At 38.9% G+C, this 18,707-nt stretch overlaps 1 protein-coding gene across 3 annotated transcripts; it reads left to right on the forward strand.

Moving 5' to 3' along the window:
• Positions 1-1,861: 1,861 nt before the first annotated feature.
• On the forward strand, positions 1,862-17,170 carry cacng5b (calcium channel, voltage-dependent, gamma subunit 5b). 3 transcript variants are annotated; one of them, XR_013817057.1, is made up of 8 exons: positions 1,862-1,975; positions 4,016-4,066; positions 4,430-4,676; positions 9,411-9,497; positions 12,348-12,488; positions 12,566-12,711; positions 15,474-16,754; positions 16,805-17,170. XR_013817057.1 is itself a non-coding variant. In XM_079823592.1 (7 exons), exons 3-7 carry the CDS (start codon positions 4,481-4,483, stop codon positions 15,729-15,731), a joined length of 828 nt encoding a protein of 275 aa, XP_079679718.1. In that variant the 5' UTR covers positions 1,862-1,975; positions 4,016-4,066; positions 4,430-4,480; the 3' UTR covers positions 15,732-17,170. The 3 variants fall into 3 exon arrangements, 1 of the variants encoding a protein (XP_079679718.1); XR_013817058.1 differs by having other exon boundaries at positions 1,864-1,975; positions 3,971-4,066; XM_079823592.1 differs by having other exon boundaries at positions 15,474-17,170.
• The last annotated feature ends 1,537 nt before the right edge of the window (positions 17,171-18,707 follow it).

An 18,707-nucleotide genomic window follows, 5' to 3' on the forward strand; every position in this document is an offset into this window, starting at 1 on the left:
CTTCATCCTATGAAGTAAATGGATTCATGTTGATACAAGTGGAAATAGAGCCGGTCCTCTTACGAAGCGTTTCAGAAAGTGTTGTCTTGCAGGATGCAGGTTAGCACAAGTGTCTCACATTGAGAGTATTTGGGAATGTAAAGTTCCTGTGTTTGGTTGTGGTTTCTGCATGTGAGGTGGCATTCCAGCATTCACTTGACATATTAAGCATCTTTATGAACATTCCACCCAGCCATGTCTTAATAGATTCTGGACCGGACTTATTAATATATTTATTATTATTATTATTATTATTATTATTATTATTAAATTATGAATTCCAGGACAGTGTCTTAGTTTAAAAACTCCTTGCACTCTTTGTTTTTCTTTACAAAATGTTGTCCCTTTGTTCTTTGTGAAGGATAATGTGTATAAATAAATGTATGACCAAATGGATAATGTCCGTGTTCTTGTTCTTCAACATCAGGAAGGTAATGGGGTTTAAAGTGCCCCTATATTAATATTTTGTGTTATGCAGCTGTTTGTGAATGTAAAAGGTCTACAAAGTTTTAAAGATCAAAGCTCATGACAAGTAAAGTTATTGTACAAGTAAGTAAAGAACAGATTCTGCCTGAAACAAGTCGTCAGTAATTCCAGTCTATCATGAATCCACGTAGGTTTGTAACAAATTTTCAAAATGTCAGCCTATATATTAGCAGCCTGTGAACAACGTCTCCTTTGCCCCACCCTTAAACACTGAAGTTGTAGCTGAGACTAGAAGAGTTTGGTTTGTGTTGTTCATGTCAAGAAGACACTGTTTTTGCGCTGCCAAAGCAAATCCACTTTGAATGAATGAACTTCCAAAGGATGAGATTGATATGGTAAAACTGACACCATTGTTACTGTTCGCATCACTGTGTATGAGGACGATCCGGAGCTGAAATTCATGGAAATGGCTGAATGGTTTCTGAAGCACTGTAATGCTGCGTTCCAGGCAGGTTTTTGAGCCCGTAAGTTACAACTTCAAACCACGACTCACGACTTTGTAGCGTTCCAGGCAAAGTCATGCCAAACTGCCTGAGCTCAAGGAATCGTGTGGTAGCAGTAAACAAAGCATGGTGGACCGTATGAGGCTTATGCTAAATTTAAAATCATTTCTATCGCCAAAGGTGCTATTTGAGGGAAACGGGGGCGCATACGGCCATACGCCAAGAGAAGCTGTTATTTAACGTTAAATGTATATTTGTTTCATAAACACCGCATCCGTACGGGGCGGTCATTGTTGTTTCGCGAGCTATGTGACGTCAGATCTCGTAACTGGGAGTACATCGATCTAGTACGAGTTCACGGGTGGGAAGTCACGGGTTTGACTACCTTTCCAGTGCACTTTCACGCGTATAAGGTTGGAAAAACACGGGTTACGGGTTGCCTGGAATGCGGCATAAATGGTAGACCGATCACAACAGATTGCGCCATCTGAACAATCAGAGCAGAGTCGACCAATCACAACAGACTGGGCCATCTGACCTATAGGCCACCAAATTACAAAATCTGCCCCGAGTTGAACCATTTCTCGTTGCTTTTTGTCTCGCGACTGTAGTACAGTTGTGAGATGCAGGACAATTATTATTGGGCTGTTGGGACGGAAAATGGAGGCTTAAAACTGGCAGGCTTATGTATGTGGCAAAAACTTAATACTGTGATTCTCACTATTTGACCAAATCTTTGTTTTAACTTAAAAAGAGCACATAAAATAGAGCGGCGACGTCAGGAAAAGACTTTTGAGTGATGACTCGATGAGGAATCGCTGAACTGTGAGTCATTTCATTTGAACGAACAGAATCGACTCAGTTGACATCCAGGCGGCGACGCGCTCTCACTCACACAGAACACACAGAACAAGAGTGCGCTCGCTCGTCTTCAGTCTCTGCGCGGAGCTGCTTCACTCTAGAGCTGGATTACACTCACATTTACTCTCATCAGTAACATCCTTCAGGTAATGTATCATCCTTTCAATGCGGATGAAGGAATGTGCAGCTGCTGTCGTCATTTAGCTAGATGCATGCGTCTTAAATATCTACTGATCATTTCATATGCTGAAGAAGTGGGACATATGTGTTGGTATATAATTAATTTGTGAGCTTTGAGTTATATTATTAGTATATGTTGATATTGAGTACATGTTAAAAGTGCTTAATTGGATGCATATGATTATAATAATGATAACGCAGCTGTGCAGCACATAATCAATATTCAGTCATTTTGCTGCAACATGTGCAGATAGTAAAGATGGAAACAGATGTTTACTGTGATTACACCAGTCAAAGCGGTGAACATAAATAGATTTAAAGGGATGTAAACGGTCTCAAAACCTAGAGAATTGACAAACTAGACTGCATATCTGAGCATCAGTGTGATTCTCCTCCTGCTGCGCGCTCAAAAAATTCACAAAATATGACTATAGGTTGTGTCATATTATGCAGTTATTAATATCGCAATAAAATTATGGTAATTTTGGTATTATCCACCACCACTGTCAAAAAAAACCAGATTGTAAAGTTTTCTGATGCATACACTACTGATTTTTGGAATGTTGGTGGAAAACAATTAACAATAATTAATAATTGGTTCTTCACCATAAAACAATCTGTATCAGTCATAAAAATTTGATGCACAAAGATTTTAGTTTTTGAGACGCTTCCATGTTCTTTAAAAGTCGAGTCAAGTCAAGTAACATATTTCTATAGCGCTTTATACAATACAGATGGTTTTAAGACATTAAAACATCAGTATTAATGTTGGCAAATTCTTAAATTATGAAACAATTAAAACAATTTTGATACAGTTTAGCTCAGTAACAGTTTTAATGTTACACTGTAAAACCCAACGAGTTCAATTAACTCAATTAAGTAAAAAAAACAATAGTTATGAGTACTCTGAACTTACTTGAATCGAGTCCACTAAAACAAGGACATTTCTTAATATACAATTAAACTTTACACTGCGTTCAAATCCTTTATAGAGGTGAAACTTCACTATAATTGAGTAGGCTAAAACCACTGAAATCACAAACTTTCAGTGAGCGCTTGCTAGCTCACAATACCCCAAACAGTCAAATCCAATAAGGTAACTCATTACATTTGAGGACACCGATTACCTTAATTCATTTAAATTTACAAACCAATAGTTATGAGTACTCTGAACTTATTTCAGTTGAGTTCACTAAAAGAAGATATATATTGCAGTCAAGAAATTAAGAAATTATAAGAGACGATTGAGAATTAGCAATGAACACCTGCTGTTAACAAGCAGAATCACTGAAGGAAAGAGAAACACAAGAACTACAACTGTCTTCAGCCACAGCCTTAAATAAAATAAACTGAAGATAAAAGAAGACATTAAATCTCTGAAGATCTCAGCAGAGGAGGATTAAACAACTCCACAAACAGCATTACCAGCTTCACGCATTACAAACCAGATTGACTATTTCTGTCAGACGTCTACTCTTATTGATAATTAACAGAGGTTTAGATGTTGATGTTTTAGTAACAATGTTTGGTCACCATTATTCATTTAGTTGGGCAGTTTGACTCTTGGCTTATTATGTGAGTGTGTGGTCTTTGTAACACACGTGTAACACACGTGTAAAACACATCTTTTATTGCAAAGAAAGCCAGAAACAAAGATGATCAGATGATTTAGCTTTCAGAATCATAAAGTTGAATAACTCACTAATCTTATCTCTGAACTAATAGACTTTCTTGCCACAGATCAGTCATTCTGAATTTTGATTTTAAAAATACATTATGGGAAAAAATCTTTAGAAACACACAGACATTAAGAATCAGCATATGAATTTCAACAATAGTGACATGCTTCCTCAGCATCTCGATGGTTGTAGAGCTGTTTGCGGCTAAACTTGTTTAAAATGCTCGCAATCTCTGTACAGTACTGTAAATGTGCATGTGTTATTAAATAATGTGTGTTTTAGAGAGAAGAGAGGAGCTGCTGCTCATGAATGTCCGTCTTTATGCAGGTCCATCATCTCAGCAGCGATGGACGCTCTGGCGTTCTGATCGAGTGACAGGTACTGCATTTTACATGAGAGCTTTGTGTAATTGGCATGATTGATGGAAATATCACCAAGCCGATATATTTGAATATCAATACTTCTGAACCCTTGAGTTTAAGTTTGCATTGTGCATGACAGTGACAGCTGCAGCTGCTCAAATGACACATGTACAGATGTGAAAAGGCCCTGTGAGTGTGTATTTCTGTCTCCATTGAACAGTCTCCTTGTGTGGTATTTTAATGAATGTGTTTCTTGCATTGTGCATCTGTGTGTTTCCATGAGGCGCCTCATTATTCATGATGTCAGATTTCCTAGAGATGGAAGTTGACGCCCTCCTGATTCACAGTCAGTAAGCAGCTCTTGGTGTGTTTCCCTCAGATCGAGTGTGCTGTAGCGCGAGCGGCCCCTGACGGCTGAAGGCTGCGTGGCATGAGCGTGTGCGGGAGGAAGGCTCTGACTCTGCTCAGCAGTGTGTTTGCGGTATGCAGTCTGGGGCTGCTGGGGATCGCCGTCAGCACCGACTACTGGCTCTACCTGGAGGAGGGCGTCATCCTGCCTCTGAACCAGACCGCTGACGTACGCATGTCAATCCACTCCGGCCTCTGGAGAGTCTGTTTCCTGGCAGGTGAGTTACTTTTGGAGGACTTTCTGTCCCTCAGTTACTTATATTTACAATTATTTATTTAGCAGAATCTAAATAAGTGATACCTAGACTACTGCATTATGAATAATATTAAATGAAACAAGGTTTTAGAGTTACATTCAAGCTATTTTAAGGCATGAAGAATTTTTCTTTTTAATCTTTCTATTCTTTATTTCTTTCTATTTAAATGTGTAATTTTGGTGATCAAAGAATTTTTAAGGGATTACATTTTGACTTTAAGAGAATATAGTAAAAATACCACATATAGAGGTCAAATTATTTAATTATTTACGTATATTTATTTTTTATTTTATCAGTTGTAATTTTTATTACATTTAATTTATATATTTTTTTATTTTAATTATTTTAATTTAATATCTGTTTTTTTAATAACCCTGATTTGTGTGATTTTTGTTATTGTATTTAGTTTTTTAAGTGGAATTGGATGAAAATAAATAAAAATTAAACATATCAATGAATTTCTCTTTATAATAAAAATAAACCACCTTTTGTTAGGTGTGGTTGACACTGCAGTGTGTCAGGTGTGATGCTTGGTTGTGCTTATTTATACTTATATTTATTTATGAATGTATTCTTGAGAGTCTAGATGTTTCTGTTGACTGGAGATTTTTTGGTGGATGTTCCCTGGTGTTTAACTTCACACAGCTTGTCACGACACCATTCGCTGCATGTGGATGTTTCCTTCCTGATGGTGTGAATTGAGATCACTGTGTGTGAATAAGAGAGAAACTCCCAGTGTTAAGAAAGTGAGCTATTTACACCACAGTCAGGGACGGATTAATGCACCGGGCACATTCCCAGGGCACTAAGGGACCAGACAAGCTCGGAACGGCCCTGTCGGCAAAATATCAAAACCGTGTGATGCTGTCATGTGAATATGGACCAAAATCTCTGAGGATTTTGTACATTTACACTCCCAAGACCCATAAAAGGCACTTAAAACGTTGTTACAAAGTCCATCTCACCACAGTGACTCTACAATAATTTTACGATGCGACGACAATAGGTTTTGTGCGCAAAAAAAAATCTAAATAACACCTTTATCCAACTTGTTCTTGTCCTCCGTGTGTGCCTCCACGACGCATGCGCGAGAATATGACGCAGATCCGGGGTTCGGACAGATGACCCAGAAGCGATTTGTTTACAAGCAGAGGAAGACGCGCGTATCTAAGCTGTTGAATTCTACATTGATCGTGCTTTAGGTCTCGGCGTAGTTCTCAAAATGGGATTAAAGTGTGCATTTCATGGATTCCCGAACGCTGGCGCTACGTCATATTCTCGCGCATGCGTCGTGGAGGCACACACGGAAGACAAGAAGAGGTTGAATAAAGTCGTTATTTAGATTTTTTTTTGCGCACAAAAACTATTGTCGTCGCATCGTAAGATTATTGTAGAGTCACTGTGGTGAGATGGACTTTGTAACAACGTTTTAAGTGCCTTTTATGGGTCTTGAGAGTGTAAATGTACTGAATGCCAATGGAGGCCTATCTGAAGCCTTTCTCAGCCATCAGCTTTCAACAAAAATATCTTCATTTGTGTTCCGAACGGAGGTCTTACGGGTGTCGAACGACATGAGGGTGAGGAATTAATGACATAATTATCATTTTTGGGTGAACTAACCCTTTAACTTTATCCTCCTGAGATGGAAAATACAGCACTTTTTGTTTTCGAAAAATAGGTTTAGACGTTTAAATCCCTAGTTTTCACCCTGTTAGAGTCAGTGTCTTCTGTAAATAGCTGGTCATTTGAGTTCATTCCAATGGACTTCACACATTCAAAGGGGTTTATTGGGTTTTCTGCCATTATTTTTGACTGGTCAGGCATTCTGGACTGATTACAGAGGTTGCAGCTCTATCCGTGTGTCCACCTTCGGCATCGCTATGGCAGTTGTTGTCAGGGAGCAATTTCTGAATGTGTTTAATGATGGGATGTTCTGCTGTATTGATGAGGTTTATCCACGTGAGGTTGTATGTTTATCGTTTAGATGGCAATGTTGAGCTCACACTCCTCTGTATTGGCAAACAACGGCCTGCTGTGGCACAAAACACACACATTAGTCTCAGAGAAGGAATGCACTGTGTGTGTGAAGATGTGGGCGAGCGATTGGACCGAGTCGGATCCAAACCCACGCTGTTTATAGCCGGTGTAATTGAGCGTGACTGTGAACAGATGTGAGCAGTCGTTTGAGCTCTACAGGATCGGGCTGGTGGGATCACGATCAGCCATGTGATTTCAACACCTGAAACTTTCAGAAGTCTCACATTATTTCTGTGCTTTAAAGTGCGAGGGTTGCATTGCTTTGGGTGTTACAGTGTTGAGACAGTGATATTATGATCCTGTAGATCTCACCACATGATCAAAGTGTCAGAGACTTACTGCACTAACACTACATTCTCCCGAAGGAAAGAGAAAGCACAAGACGGCAAATAAAAGCCCTTCTTCTGTGGAACATAAAAGAAGATATTAAGGACTTTAAGCAACAGCTGCTGATGGAATTGCAACGCCGTTTTGGTCGTCTATTGCGTTTGTGCAGCTTTGTCTGCTTCTTCGTGACGTTCGACTGTAACTGTCTACTGAATAGCCGATTTGCCATAGTCTTACATACATGATAGCAGGGCTTGACATTTACACCCGCCAACCTGCCAAATGAGGGTGTATTTCAGCAGTGGCGTGTTACACAGTCACTCCTAATAGCCACTTTGGTGGGTTGAATTTTATACATAATATATACAGTTTTCATATGTAGTCTTTTAAAAAGGAATCTGAAATTATTTTCGTTGTATTGATACTGAATTATCTGTTACGCGTCCAATACAAATTTTCCAAAGTATAGACACACAATACCAGCTGCTCTTTCTCTCTCTCTCATCTCTCCGACAGCGAGTGACACACAAACCTGCCTCCACTCACTCGTTTCATTTGCTCTGGATGAATATTGTTGCTGTGTTACAGGGCTTGAATTTCGGTTAAGTTATTTTTCACTGCTTATTGCGCTTAAACAGTCAAAAACACAAAAAATAATGTCAAAATGAGTCTTGATGAGTATTCACATAAACACAGTCAGTTATGATTTAAGTGAATGTAAACAGTTGAGAAAAAATACGTATGTGTAACACTGTAATGGATCCGTGCATCAGGTCTTAAAGTGACAGCAGACAGCCAAATTATGAGATAATATTAAAAATATCTATATGGCAGTTTTCCCCCATGGTATCGATGTCAAAATTGTGGCTAGTGAAACTCCTGCTGAACGGCTAGTAACTTTGGAAAACCACTAGCAACAGAGGCTGGTGAGCAAAAACATTAACATCAAGCCCTGCATGACAGACTAGATAAGTAAGTGTTATGTTTTATGGTTATGTGGCATTTTATTCATATCTGTATATATTTTAATGCCTTTTTTAAGATGACATTCTTTTGTAGTTTGTCAAATGATTAAATTATCCATTATGCCGTCCTCTTTATTGTTGAGTTGTGAGTTTTGCGTTCTTTGGCTGCAGCAGTTAACAGTTAAAGGGTTAGCTCACCCAGAAATCTGCCGTTATTTACTCACCCTCAAGTTGTTCCAAACACAAAAGAAAATATTTTGAAGAATGTTGGAAACCAAACAGTTGATGGTCCCCATTGACTGATATTTCTCGATACTATGGAAGTCAATGGGGACCGTCAACTGTTTGGCATTCTTCAAAATATCTTTTGTGTTCGGCAGAACCGTTCCATCAACCATTCCATTCTTCAAAAATTCCTTATTTTGAAGAAGGTTGGTAACCAAACCATTTTGATCAATCGGATCACAAGTGGACGACGCTAAATACAGATGTAAACGGGTCTAAAACGTTTTGAGCTTGTCCACTTTCCACCACTTCCAGAGGTAGTCGAGAACCGGATTGCTTTCGTAGTGTAGATGCTCATGTGGTCGAATGTGTTCAAACATCCCCAAAAGACCGTCTTCTCTCCGCCTACTGACCTAACGTGTAAACATTATGGGACGCACATTATGTCCAGCCAGACAGGATTTAAACTTTGTCTGCTGAAGACCCAAGTTTGATTTGAAGATGAAAAGCATACCAAACGCAATGTTCTCTCTACATTCCTGATTTCAGACACACACTCACAGCGTTCGGCTGATCTGAAAAAGGCCTTACATTAACCATAGACCATCCTCTCAAAGAAATCAGGACAGAAGTGATTGAAAGTGGACAAAAGAAACACCATGTGTAAACAGGAATGTGTCTCCCTCGTCTACTTGTGATCTGATCGACCAAAATGCATCTTAATACCAGGTGTAAACAGGGCTTTAGTGCGCTTAAACCTGCTCCTCCACAATTGACTATAAACTCAGTCAGATTTGACTCCGTCTAATCAACAACTGACCAAGTCCCCGTCCTACTTTTTTTTTTCTCCCATTTTCAGTAATCTGTTTTGCTCGGATCTACATCACTAGACGTGTGCTCTGAAAACACGGTTACACCTCAGCCGCAGTCCTGGTTTGTGGTCCTGTCTGATCTCTTGCCCATTTCTTTTCCGGTCCAATGTAGCAAAATCTTGAAAATGGAAAAATCTGAAATAATGAGATTAATCTGTGTTATCGCATTTGATTCACAGCTCCTGTCTTAAGAACCCTGGTGTGTATATGAAATGAAACGCCAAAGCTCCTCATGTGTGCGAAACGTCTGTCTGTCCTCTGTGTCTCAGGTGAGGAGAGGGGCCGCTGCTTCACCATTGAGTATGTGATGCCCATGAGCGTTCAGCTGACCAGTGAGTCGACTGTCAGTGTTCTGAGTAAGTCATGACAAACCATTGTGTTCTCAAGCACTTCTGCAAAAACTAGCTTCACTAATGTCTACAGCAGTCATGCTCAAATGCTTTTGGTCCCAGATTTGACAAGAATTTTGTTTCTAAATGACTGTTAATATTTGGTTTAAAATAAGGCTCCATTTGTTAACAACTTTATACAGTAACAGTTCTTACAAATCATTTGTAAACTATTAGTTTATAGTTAATTCATATATTGTAGTCTCTACATTGTAGATATATTAATAGGTTTTATACATAGCGAGTTCTTCATTCATTGTCGCTGTGATTAAAGGATTAGTTCACTTCAAAATGATCCTTTCCTGATAATTTACTCACCGCCATCTCATTCAAGATGTTCATGTATTTCTTTCTTCAGTCGAAAAGAAATTAAGTTTTTTGAGGAAAACATTCCAGGATTTTTCTCCACATAATGGACTTCAATGGCAACCAACGGTTTGGTTAGATAAAAGCCTATTCCTCGTCTGGGATCGTGCAGAGCCTCTCAAGCCCTTCCTTCAGAACTGCATTGATTTGGACCTTCAACCTTTGGTCCTGGAATGTTTTCTTCAAAAAACGTAATTTCTTTTCGACTGAAGAAAGAAAGACATGAACATCTTGGATGAGATGGGGGTGAGTAAATTATCAGGAAATGTTCATTTTGAAGTGAACAAATCCTTTAAGCAAATTATTATTGTTTAATTAGCTCATATGTAAAGAGCCACAGTTCTGAGCGTGGCAACAATATTACATTTACATTTATGCATTTAGCGAGCGCTTTTATCTAAAGGAACTTACAGAACAAAAGCAATATGCGCCGCCGTCAATGTGCCGTTCCGTCTGATCAGCGCAGTTTCAATAACAGGTCTATTAAATAACTAAAAGTCAATTTTCCGAATATTTTGTTTTATGTTTTTATTTAAAATCAACATCTAATACAAATGAGCTGATATGTGATGGGAATAGGGAGAAGAATGAGATCTGGAAAAGGCAGGTTCAATCTTGGGTCAGTCACGTCAAAAGCTAAGTATACTTATAGAGTTTTTGCACATACGGTAGGGTAAATTTCATCATTTCATCACCACTATGCGCAATTACATGGTTAATTATGGTTGTTATATTGCTTTTTCACTGCTGCCAGAGCAGAAACACCCACTGACGAATCTATTATCTTTAAAAAGACAAAATATTAAAATATTTACTGAGGAAGATGGAGGAAGTCACATTACAGATGTTCATAAAACATACATTCTTACAACCAGTTTGGCTCAATGGGGATTTGTCTTTCTGAAAGTTCAGGCCAAACATTATTTTCTCCATGGTAAATATATTTTTCATAAAACTTCAATCCAACTAGTTGAGTATATTCAACAAATCCAGTTGCATAGGCTGCTTATACAATCCCATGATGGTTTGTGTGGTTATTAGCGTCAGTTTTGACAGCTGTTTTAGTTTATTTTGGTGTGGAGGTAATTACCCCGCTGATGGACAGCAAGACAGCGCTGAGAGAGCCTTCAGTGAGCTGCTATACCGGCTGTCACAGATGAGAGGCTTCTCCACATCAGCAGCTTCATTAGCAGAAACAGCTCCTCTCCCCACTCAGCTGACATTCACACTTCACTCTGGCAGTTAGCATGCTGCTAGGCTATTGTGTTAAATTAAATTAAAATAAAATGCTTTTTTGCTGCATTTTTTTGGGGCTGCACGCAAAAACATACAACATGGCCAATGCAGACCGACTGATGCGGAGACGAATGACTCTTAACAACGATAACTAAAAGGCCAACTACATTAGCACTAGGGCTGCACCACGATATATCGCAAATGTACATATCGCGATATGCATATTGCAGAGGCGTGCGATATCTGAATGATTTTAACAGGATACTTCAAAAAGTTGTGGAAAGTCAAAGCTTTAGATTAACGCATATACACTATATTGCCAAAAGTATTGGGACACCCCTCCAAATCATTGAATTCAGGTGTTCATTCACTTCCATGGCCACAGGTGTATAACATCAAGCACTAGGCATGCAGACGCTTCTACAAACATTTGTGAAAGAATGGGTCGCTCTCAGGAGCTCAGTGAATTCAAGCGTGGTACAATTCAATTGGAACAACAGCAACTCAACCACGATCTGGTAGGCCACGTAAAAACATAAACACACTCCTAAACCTTGTGGAAAGCCTTCCCAGAAGAATTGAAGCTGTTATAGCTGCAAAGGGTGGGTCAACTCCATATTAAACCATACGGATTAAGAATGGGATGTCATTAAAGTTCATTCTGTGTTCGGGCCAATTACCGAGGTCAGAGCCCTCTTCCCAGACAGCACGCCAATAATACTTAATCTATCTGACTTATTTGTAAGTGTGAACTCGTGAAGTGGTTTAAGTGTGACAAAAGTCCTATATGGCACCAAAAATGGTTCTTGGCCTTTTTTAGTGCTATATAGCACCAATTTTGGTGCTTCAGTGGTTCTTCAGCAGTTCATCAGAGGTTCTATATAGCACATTAGTTAAAGAACCAGTGAAGAACTGCTGAAGAACCACTGAAGCACCAAAATTGGTGCTATATAGCACTAAAAAAGGTTCCCATATGATTACGAGCCAAGAACCATTTTTGGTGCCATATAGAACCTTTTTTTTTTTGAGTGTAGGGTCTTGGTCCACTCCGATAAACACTGAATTTTAAAAAAAAATTAAAGAATGAGTTTCGAGGCAAGGATGAGGGTTAAACATTATGGTTGTTGTGAACAGGTCTTTATCATCACAAAAGTGAACTCACTATCGAATTATCTTTTTTTTTTTTTTTAAACCTGTGATGCTGTTTCTTTTCAGAGATGATTCGTTCGGCCACGCCGTTCCCTCTGGTCAGTTTGTTCTTTATGTTCATCGGTTTTGTGCTCAACAATATCGGGCACATTCGGCCCCACCGCACCATACTGGCGTTTGTCTCTGGAATCTTCTTCATCCTGTCAGGTAAACATCTTCCTCTTCCTCTGTCATTCCGACGCGTCTCTCATCTGTCAGGCTGATGTTTGTCTGTCTCGACACAGGTTTGTCTCTGGTGGTGGGTTTGGTTCTCTACATCTCCAGCATAAATGACGAGATGTTCAGCAGGACCAAGAGTAGCGAGGCGTACTTCAGCTATAAGTACGGCTGGTCGTTTGCGTTCGCTGCCAGCTCCTTCCTGCTCACTGAGGTGAGAACACTGCCATTTACTCTCATTATCAGGGCTATTATTCACACCGAACTGAACTCGCACACTTCTCCTGTCTCCTCTCTGCAGTTAAATCAGCCCGGATGTGTTATGTGTTGATTTGATACGAACTCACTCTTACTTTAAATAAACGTAGGATTAAAGGAATGTTTAAAACAGTGTTGTCGTATTCAATGCTCACTTACATATGATCATTTAGCAGACACTTTATCCAAACTGCGCTGCTCTTTCTGTTGCTACAGTAATTACAGTATGCACTGAGCACAGTATGCTTAGCATATACAGATGACTGAGCAGTATAAAACAGAGCTCACTTACTCAAATACTGTATCCCACAATGCAGTGTGCCTGACTTGAACCTCCATTTTTAGTTTGATGAATGAAAATGAAGTAATTTATTAATATCAGCCACCATTTTTACCATGTAATTCTGGTGACAGGCTCTTAAAATGTGTAGGTCTTTCTAACTCATTATTTGAAAAGAGTTCCTTAGTTAATTGTATTGAATGTGCACTTGTAGACTAATCTTAAAAGTATATTTATAAGAAAAAAAAAACTGTACTTATTTATATACCTTCCAAATTGCAAGTAACTTATCAGTAGGATTTCAGTACAATTAACATTCCGATTTTAGTTTTGAGTTCAAAGAAAGAGTTTGTTGTATTTCTCCATATCTTTTTAGATAACTGGTATCAATCTCAGACCAGTTTGTTAAATAGTTGGCGAGCTCTTCTTAGGTAAATGGAAACCCTACATAAAGAGGTTGCACCACATTATTCAGCTAGTCACAGTTCTCGTGCAATATGGGGAGGAAGAAAGATCTTTTTGAAGGTGAAAAGATGGTGCAATGTTATGCAAAAGGCATGAAAATGACTAATATTGTGTGAAAACTGAATGGAGATTATCGAACTATAGTTCACCCAAAAATGAAAATTAGCCCATGATTTACTCCCCCTCAAGTCATTCTAGGTGTATATGACATTCTTCTTTCAGACGAACACAATCAGAGTTATATTAAAAAATGTCCTGGCTTTTCCAAGCTTTATAATGGCAGTGAATGGTTGTGTCATTTTTGAAGTCCATAAGAGTGCATCTATCCATCATAAAAGTTAATCTATCCATCATATAAGTGCATCCATCCATCATAAAACTGCTCCACACAGCTCCGGGAAGTTAATAAAGACCTTCTGAAGCGAAGTGGCGCGTTTGTGTAAGAAAAATATCCATTAGTTAGACTTGCTTAAAAAAAGCATGCAAACCGATTGCCTTAAACAATTTAAAGTGAAATAGGAATAGTATGTTGTGCTAACAAATGCCTTCTTAGTATAGTTCACTTACACAAGATTTCTAGTAACTAAAAATAACTGAGATTACTTGATCATTTACTTTAGATTTACCCTTGACTTAGTATAGCTACCATAGATGTTACCATTGTTGTGTTTTGATGCTGAATGTTGTCTGTGTGTGACTTAAGCATGATCAGCTGCAAGACATTGTCACAAATATAGAGGAATTGTATCAACCCAATTAACAGTTCCACGGGTGTTTATGACGTAAGTGTTAGCAATACAATAGTTAACGATCATTATACGACATGAAGGGAAACATTACATAGATTCATTTTAAAAGGTGACCTTAAATTCTGACTAAATCATTAACTATATTTAATTATTCAGTCAGATGCTTGGTCAACTTTTACAAGCAACCTATTTATCACTTCCCTTCCTTTGAAACCAAATCACTGTTTTCTTGTTGAATTGCTGCATCAATTGGAAGAGAATTACGATAATATGAATGTTCCAAGTGCCCAACCAAAGGGAACACGGATCACCATAATGGTGAGGGTTTTTTTTTGCTTGACAAAATGGCACTCAAACCAATCAATTAACCTTAACTTGGGTTTTCTGAGTAAGCAAGGAATAGTATGTGAATAGTACAGATTACTAGATTTTTACAATTAAGACATTAAGTAAAGTTAACTAAAAAGTGTAAGTTAGAATCACTGTTGGATTCAAGGGTCAAGGGTTACTCTTTCGCCATAAGTCGACTTGTGTACCGCTGACCGCCGGAAGCTAGTTATTTTAGTCTATAAAGTCTAAAAATATGGATATTTTTCTTACACAAATGCATCGCTTCGCTCCAGAAGGCCTTTATTAACCCCCTGGAGCTGTGTGGAGCACTTTTATGATGGATAGATGCACTTTTATGGACTTCAAAAGTGACCCAACAATTCACTGCCATTATAAAGCTTGGGTTAGCAAGGACATTTTAATATAACTCTGATTGTATTTGTCTGAAAGAAGAATGTCATATACACCTAGGATGACTTGAGGGTGAGTAAATCATGGGATAATTTTCATTTTTGGGTGAACTAACCCTTTAAGTTCAACTAATTGCATTTAATATAAATGAACCTATAATACATTTAATATAAATTAACCTACAATACGGTTTACCTAACTGATGACATTTTTTCCCCACAAAACTGATTCAAAATGCAAAATAGCCATTTTATTTGCAAGATAATAGATAAAATGCAAGATGACTTGAAGCGGCAGGGCGCAGACCGCAGTGTGACGGGCCGCTTTGTGCCAGAAAGTCGAGGGTTTTGCCCCAGTCCACCCCTGCCTTAATCTATCTATATTAATCTAACTTTACCACATATATCTAAAACCATTTCCTCTCGATGCATTCTGCTGTTGCCTGGTGTTTCCTTGAGGACATGTTTTTCCCTGTCTGTTCAGAGTGCAGGTGTGATGTCCGTCTACCTCTTCATGAAGCGTTACACAGCGGAGGAGATCTACCAGCCCCACCCCAGTTTCTACCGGCCCCGCCTGAGCAACTGCTCCGATTACTCGGGTCAGTTCCTCCATCCCGACGCCTGGACGCGGGGCCGCAGCCCGTCAGACATCTCAAGCGACACCTCGCTCCAGATGAACGCCAGCTACCCCGCCCTGCTCAAGTGCCCCGACTACGACCTGGTGTCCTCCTCGCCCTGCTGAAGCACAGGAAATGATGCGCACATATCCCTGTGTCTTTGCCTTATGAAAGGGAACATACTGATTGTGATGGTGATGTTCCTGTTCCAGCAGGTGGCAGTATAGACTCACACACCGGTTATTATCGTGGAAGTTTAATGTACGTCCATGTAAATATTTATGGTGCTTAATTATACAAATATGAATTGTAGCCATTATGGATCACTAGCCTTGAACTAGATCAATCTGCTTTGAAGAATAGTCAACACTGATTTGTAATGTGTGTATATACTATGTATGTAATGCAATATAATATCTATTCATATCATAATTGTATTCTTATAAAGGTTGTTCTAACAAAATGATTAGTAGAACAAAAACAAATATAGACAAACAACACATGTTCCATGAATCTCACAGATACCAATATGTATTATTTATTGCACATCTGAAATGATGAAGTCGATTTTTAAATATTTGTGATATGTAATATTATATAGTTGTCCAATGCTTCAAATGTACAAATTCAAGCTATCAATATAAAATGGACCGAAATATTGGAACAATTCTTTATTTCTTTTTCCCCAGCATATCTGACTAATCCATGTTTCAACAATATACACAGTTCAGGCGTAACATTATGACCGGTGAAGTGAATAACCCTGATTATCTCTTCATCACGCAGCAAATGAAAATTTTGTTCTCAGAGGTGATGTGTAGAAGCAGGAAAAATGGGCAAGTGTAAGGATTTGATCGAGTTTGACAAGGGCCAAACTGTGATGGCTAGACGACTGGGTCAGAGCATCTCCAAAACTTCAGCTCTTGTGGGCTGTTCCCGGTCTGCAGTGTCAGTATCTATCAAAAGTGCTCCAAGGAAGGAACAGTGGTGAACGGGCGACAGGGTCATGGCATTATCTTCCATGGCTCATTGATGCACGTGGGGAGCGAAGGCTGGCCCGTGTGGTCCGATCAAACAGACGAGCTACTGTAGCTCAAATTGCTCAAGAAGTTAATGCTGGTTCTGATAGAAAGGTGTCAGAATACACAGTGCATCACAGTTTGTTGCATATGGGGCTGCATAGTCACAGACCAGTCAGGGTGCCCATGCTGACCCCTGTCCACCGCCGAAAGCACCAACAGTGGGCACGTGAGCATCAGAACTGGACCACAGAGCAATGGAAGAAGGTGGCCTGGTCTGATGAATCACGTTTTCTTTTACATCACGTGGGTGGCCGTGCCTCGACTGGTCAGGGCTGTTTTGGCAGCAAAAGGGGGAGCAACACAATATTAGGAAGGTGGTCATAATGTTATGCCTGATCGGTGTACATATCTTACAAATGTTGATTTTCTCGTTTTTGTAAGCGTGAGATGTTGTTTTTGTGAATGTTTTTCATAGCTCTTTCTATATTAGTATGTTGTAAGTTTCGGGAAGACATTCCTCGGATAAAATCTGTACCTGCATTAACCGTTCTCCATTCATGTTTTATTCATTTTTCAGTCGCCACACTTTGTCTAGATTCCAGCCAATCTTGACTCCTCAAAACCAATGTCATGAGCTGCATCTCGAGTAGCCTATATACAGTGCTGCTCTTATTTTTTACAAAATAAGAGAGATCAAACAAAATGTGTTATTTTTTTTAGTAGTCTTGAATAAGATATTTTGCATATAGAAAAAAAACCCTGCTCCATTTATAAAAAATGACCCCGTTCAAAAGTTTATGAACGATTCATTCTCAATACTGTGTCGTTCCCTGGATGATTCACGGCTGTGTTTTTTGATGTTTGTTCTTGAGTCCCTTGTTTGTCCCGAGCAGTTAAACTGAGCAACGTTCCTCAGAAAAATCCTCAGTTTTCCAGCATCTTTTGCATATTTGAACCATATCCAACAGTGACTGTTTGATTCTGAGATCTGAGGACGATTGAGGGACTCAGACACAACTATTAAAAAAGGTTGAAACATTCACTAAAGCTCCAGAAAGAAACACGATGCATTCAGGATTAAGATGTCCAAATGTGTCTTATTTTGTTTAAATAAGATTTTTTTTTTTTCTCATTTAGTACTGCCCTTCAGAAGCATCAGAAGATACTTGCACGTTTTTCCAGAAGACAAATTGAGTACAATTTACCTTGATCATCAAATTCAAAAGTTTTCACCCCCCACCTTTTAGTGCATAGTGTTTCCTTCTGGAGCATCAGTGAATGTTTCAACCTTTTTTTAATGTGTTTGAGTCCCATCAGAAGATGCTGGAAAACTGAAGAATTTTTGGGAACGTTGGTCAGTTTAACTGCTTGGGACAAACAAGGGACTCCAGAACAACCATCACAAAACACACACACAGCCGTGGATAATCAGGCAATGACACACAGTATTAAAGTCAAGGGTTCGTACACTTTTGAAAGGGGTCATTTGTATGAATTCAGCTTTTTTGACTATATGTAAACATTTTTTTATGTAAAATATCTTATTCAGGACAGCACTAAATAAAAAATAACATGCATTTTGAATGATCCCTCTTATTTTGTTAAAATTATTCACATTTTCACAGATTCTGCACATACTTTCAAGCAGCTTTGTATATATAATTATATAGATTTGTCAGTATAGACTGTCAATTTCGTAGCAAAGGTTTTTCATTTAATGACAGTAGGTGGTGACAGAGAGTTAGCTTTGTATGAGTTATAATTTCAATCACAACGTTGTGGCTGCAAAAATGCTGTATTAGGAGGATGCATTGCAAGGCATCAAGGCACGCCTGAATCCAATGTTCGCTTCACTTCCTGTCTCCTGAGATCCCTTCATCTGATCGATGTTTGAAGGCATCATATGATCAGAGTTAGTTGGATCAAATATCTCTGTGTGATGTGTGGGGGAAGAAAACTCATGCAAGCTTTAGCTTTGTTAATGTTTTATGTATTCATAGTTCATGTACACTTTGACCAATAGCTTATACAGACATATAAAAAGCAGTCTGGAGCCCCAAAGGGCATTAGAGATAGTAT

Source organism: Gobio gobio, assembly GCF_949357685.1.
Source record: "Gobio gobio genome assembly, chromosome: 1".
In the NCBI taxonomy this organism is placed as follows: domain Eukaryota; kingdom Metazoa; phylum Chordata; class Actinopteri; order Cypriniformes; family Gobionidae; genus Gobio; species Gobio gobio.

Coding starts and splice junctions, on each gene's coding strand:
- cacng5b (XM_079823592.1), top strand. CDS start 4,481: ATGAGCGTGTGCGGGAGGAAGGCTCTGACTCTGCTCAGCAGTGTGTTT. Junction 9,498..12,347: donor GTCGACTGTCAGTGTTCTGA/GTAAGTCATGAC, acceptor GTTTCTTTTCAG/AGATGATTCGTTCGGCCACG. Junction 12,489..12,565: donor AATCTTCTTCATCCTGTCAG/GTAAACATCTTC, acceptor GTCTCGACACAG/GTTTGTCTCTGGTGGTGGGT.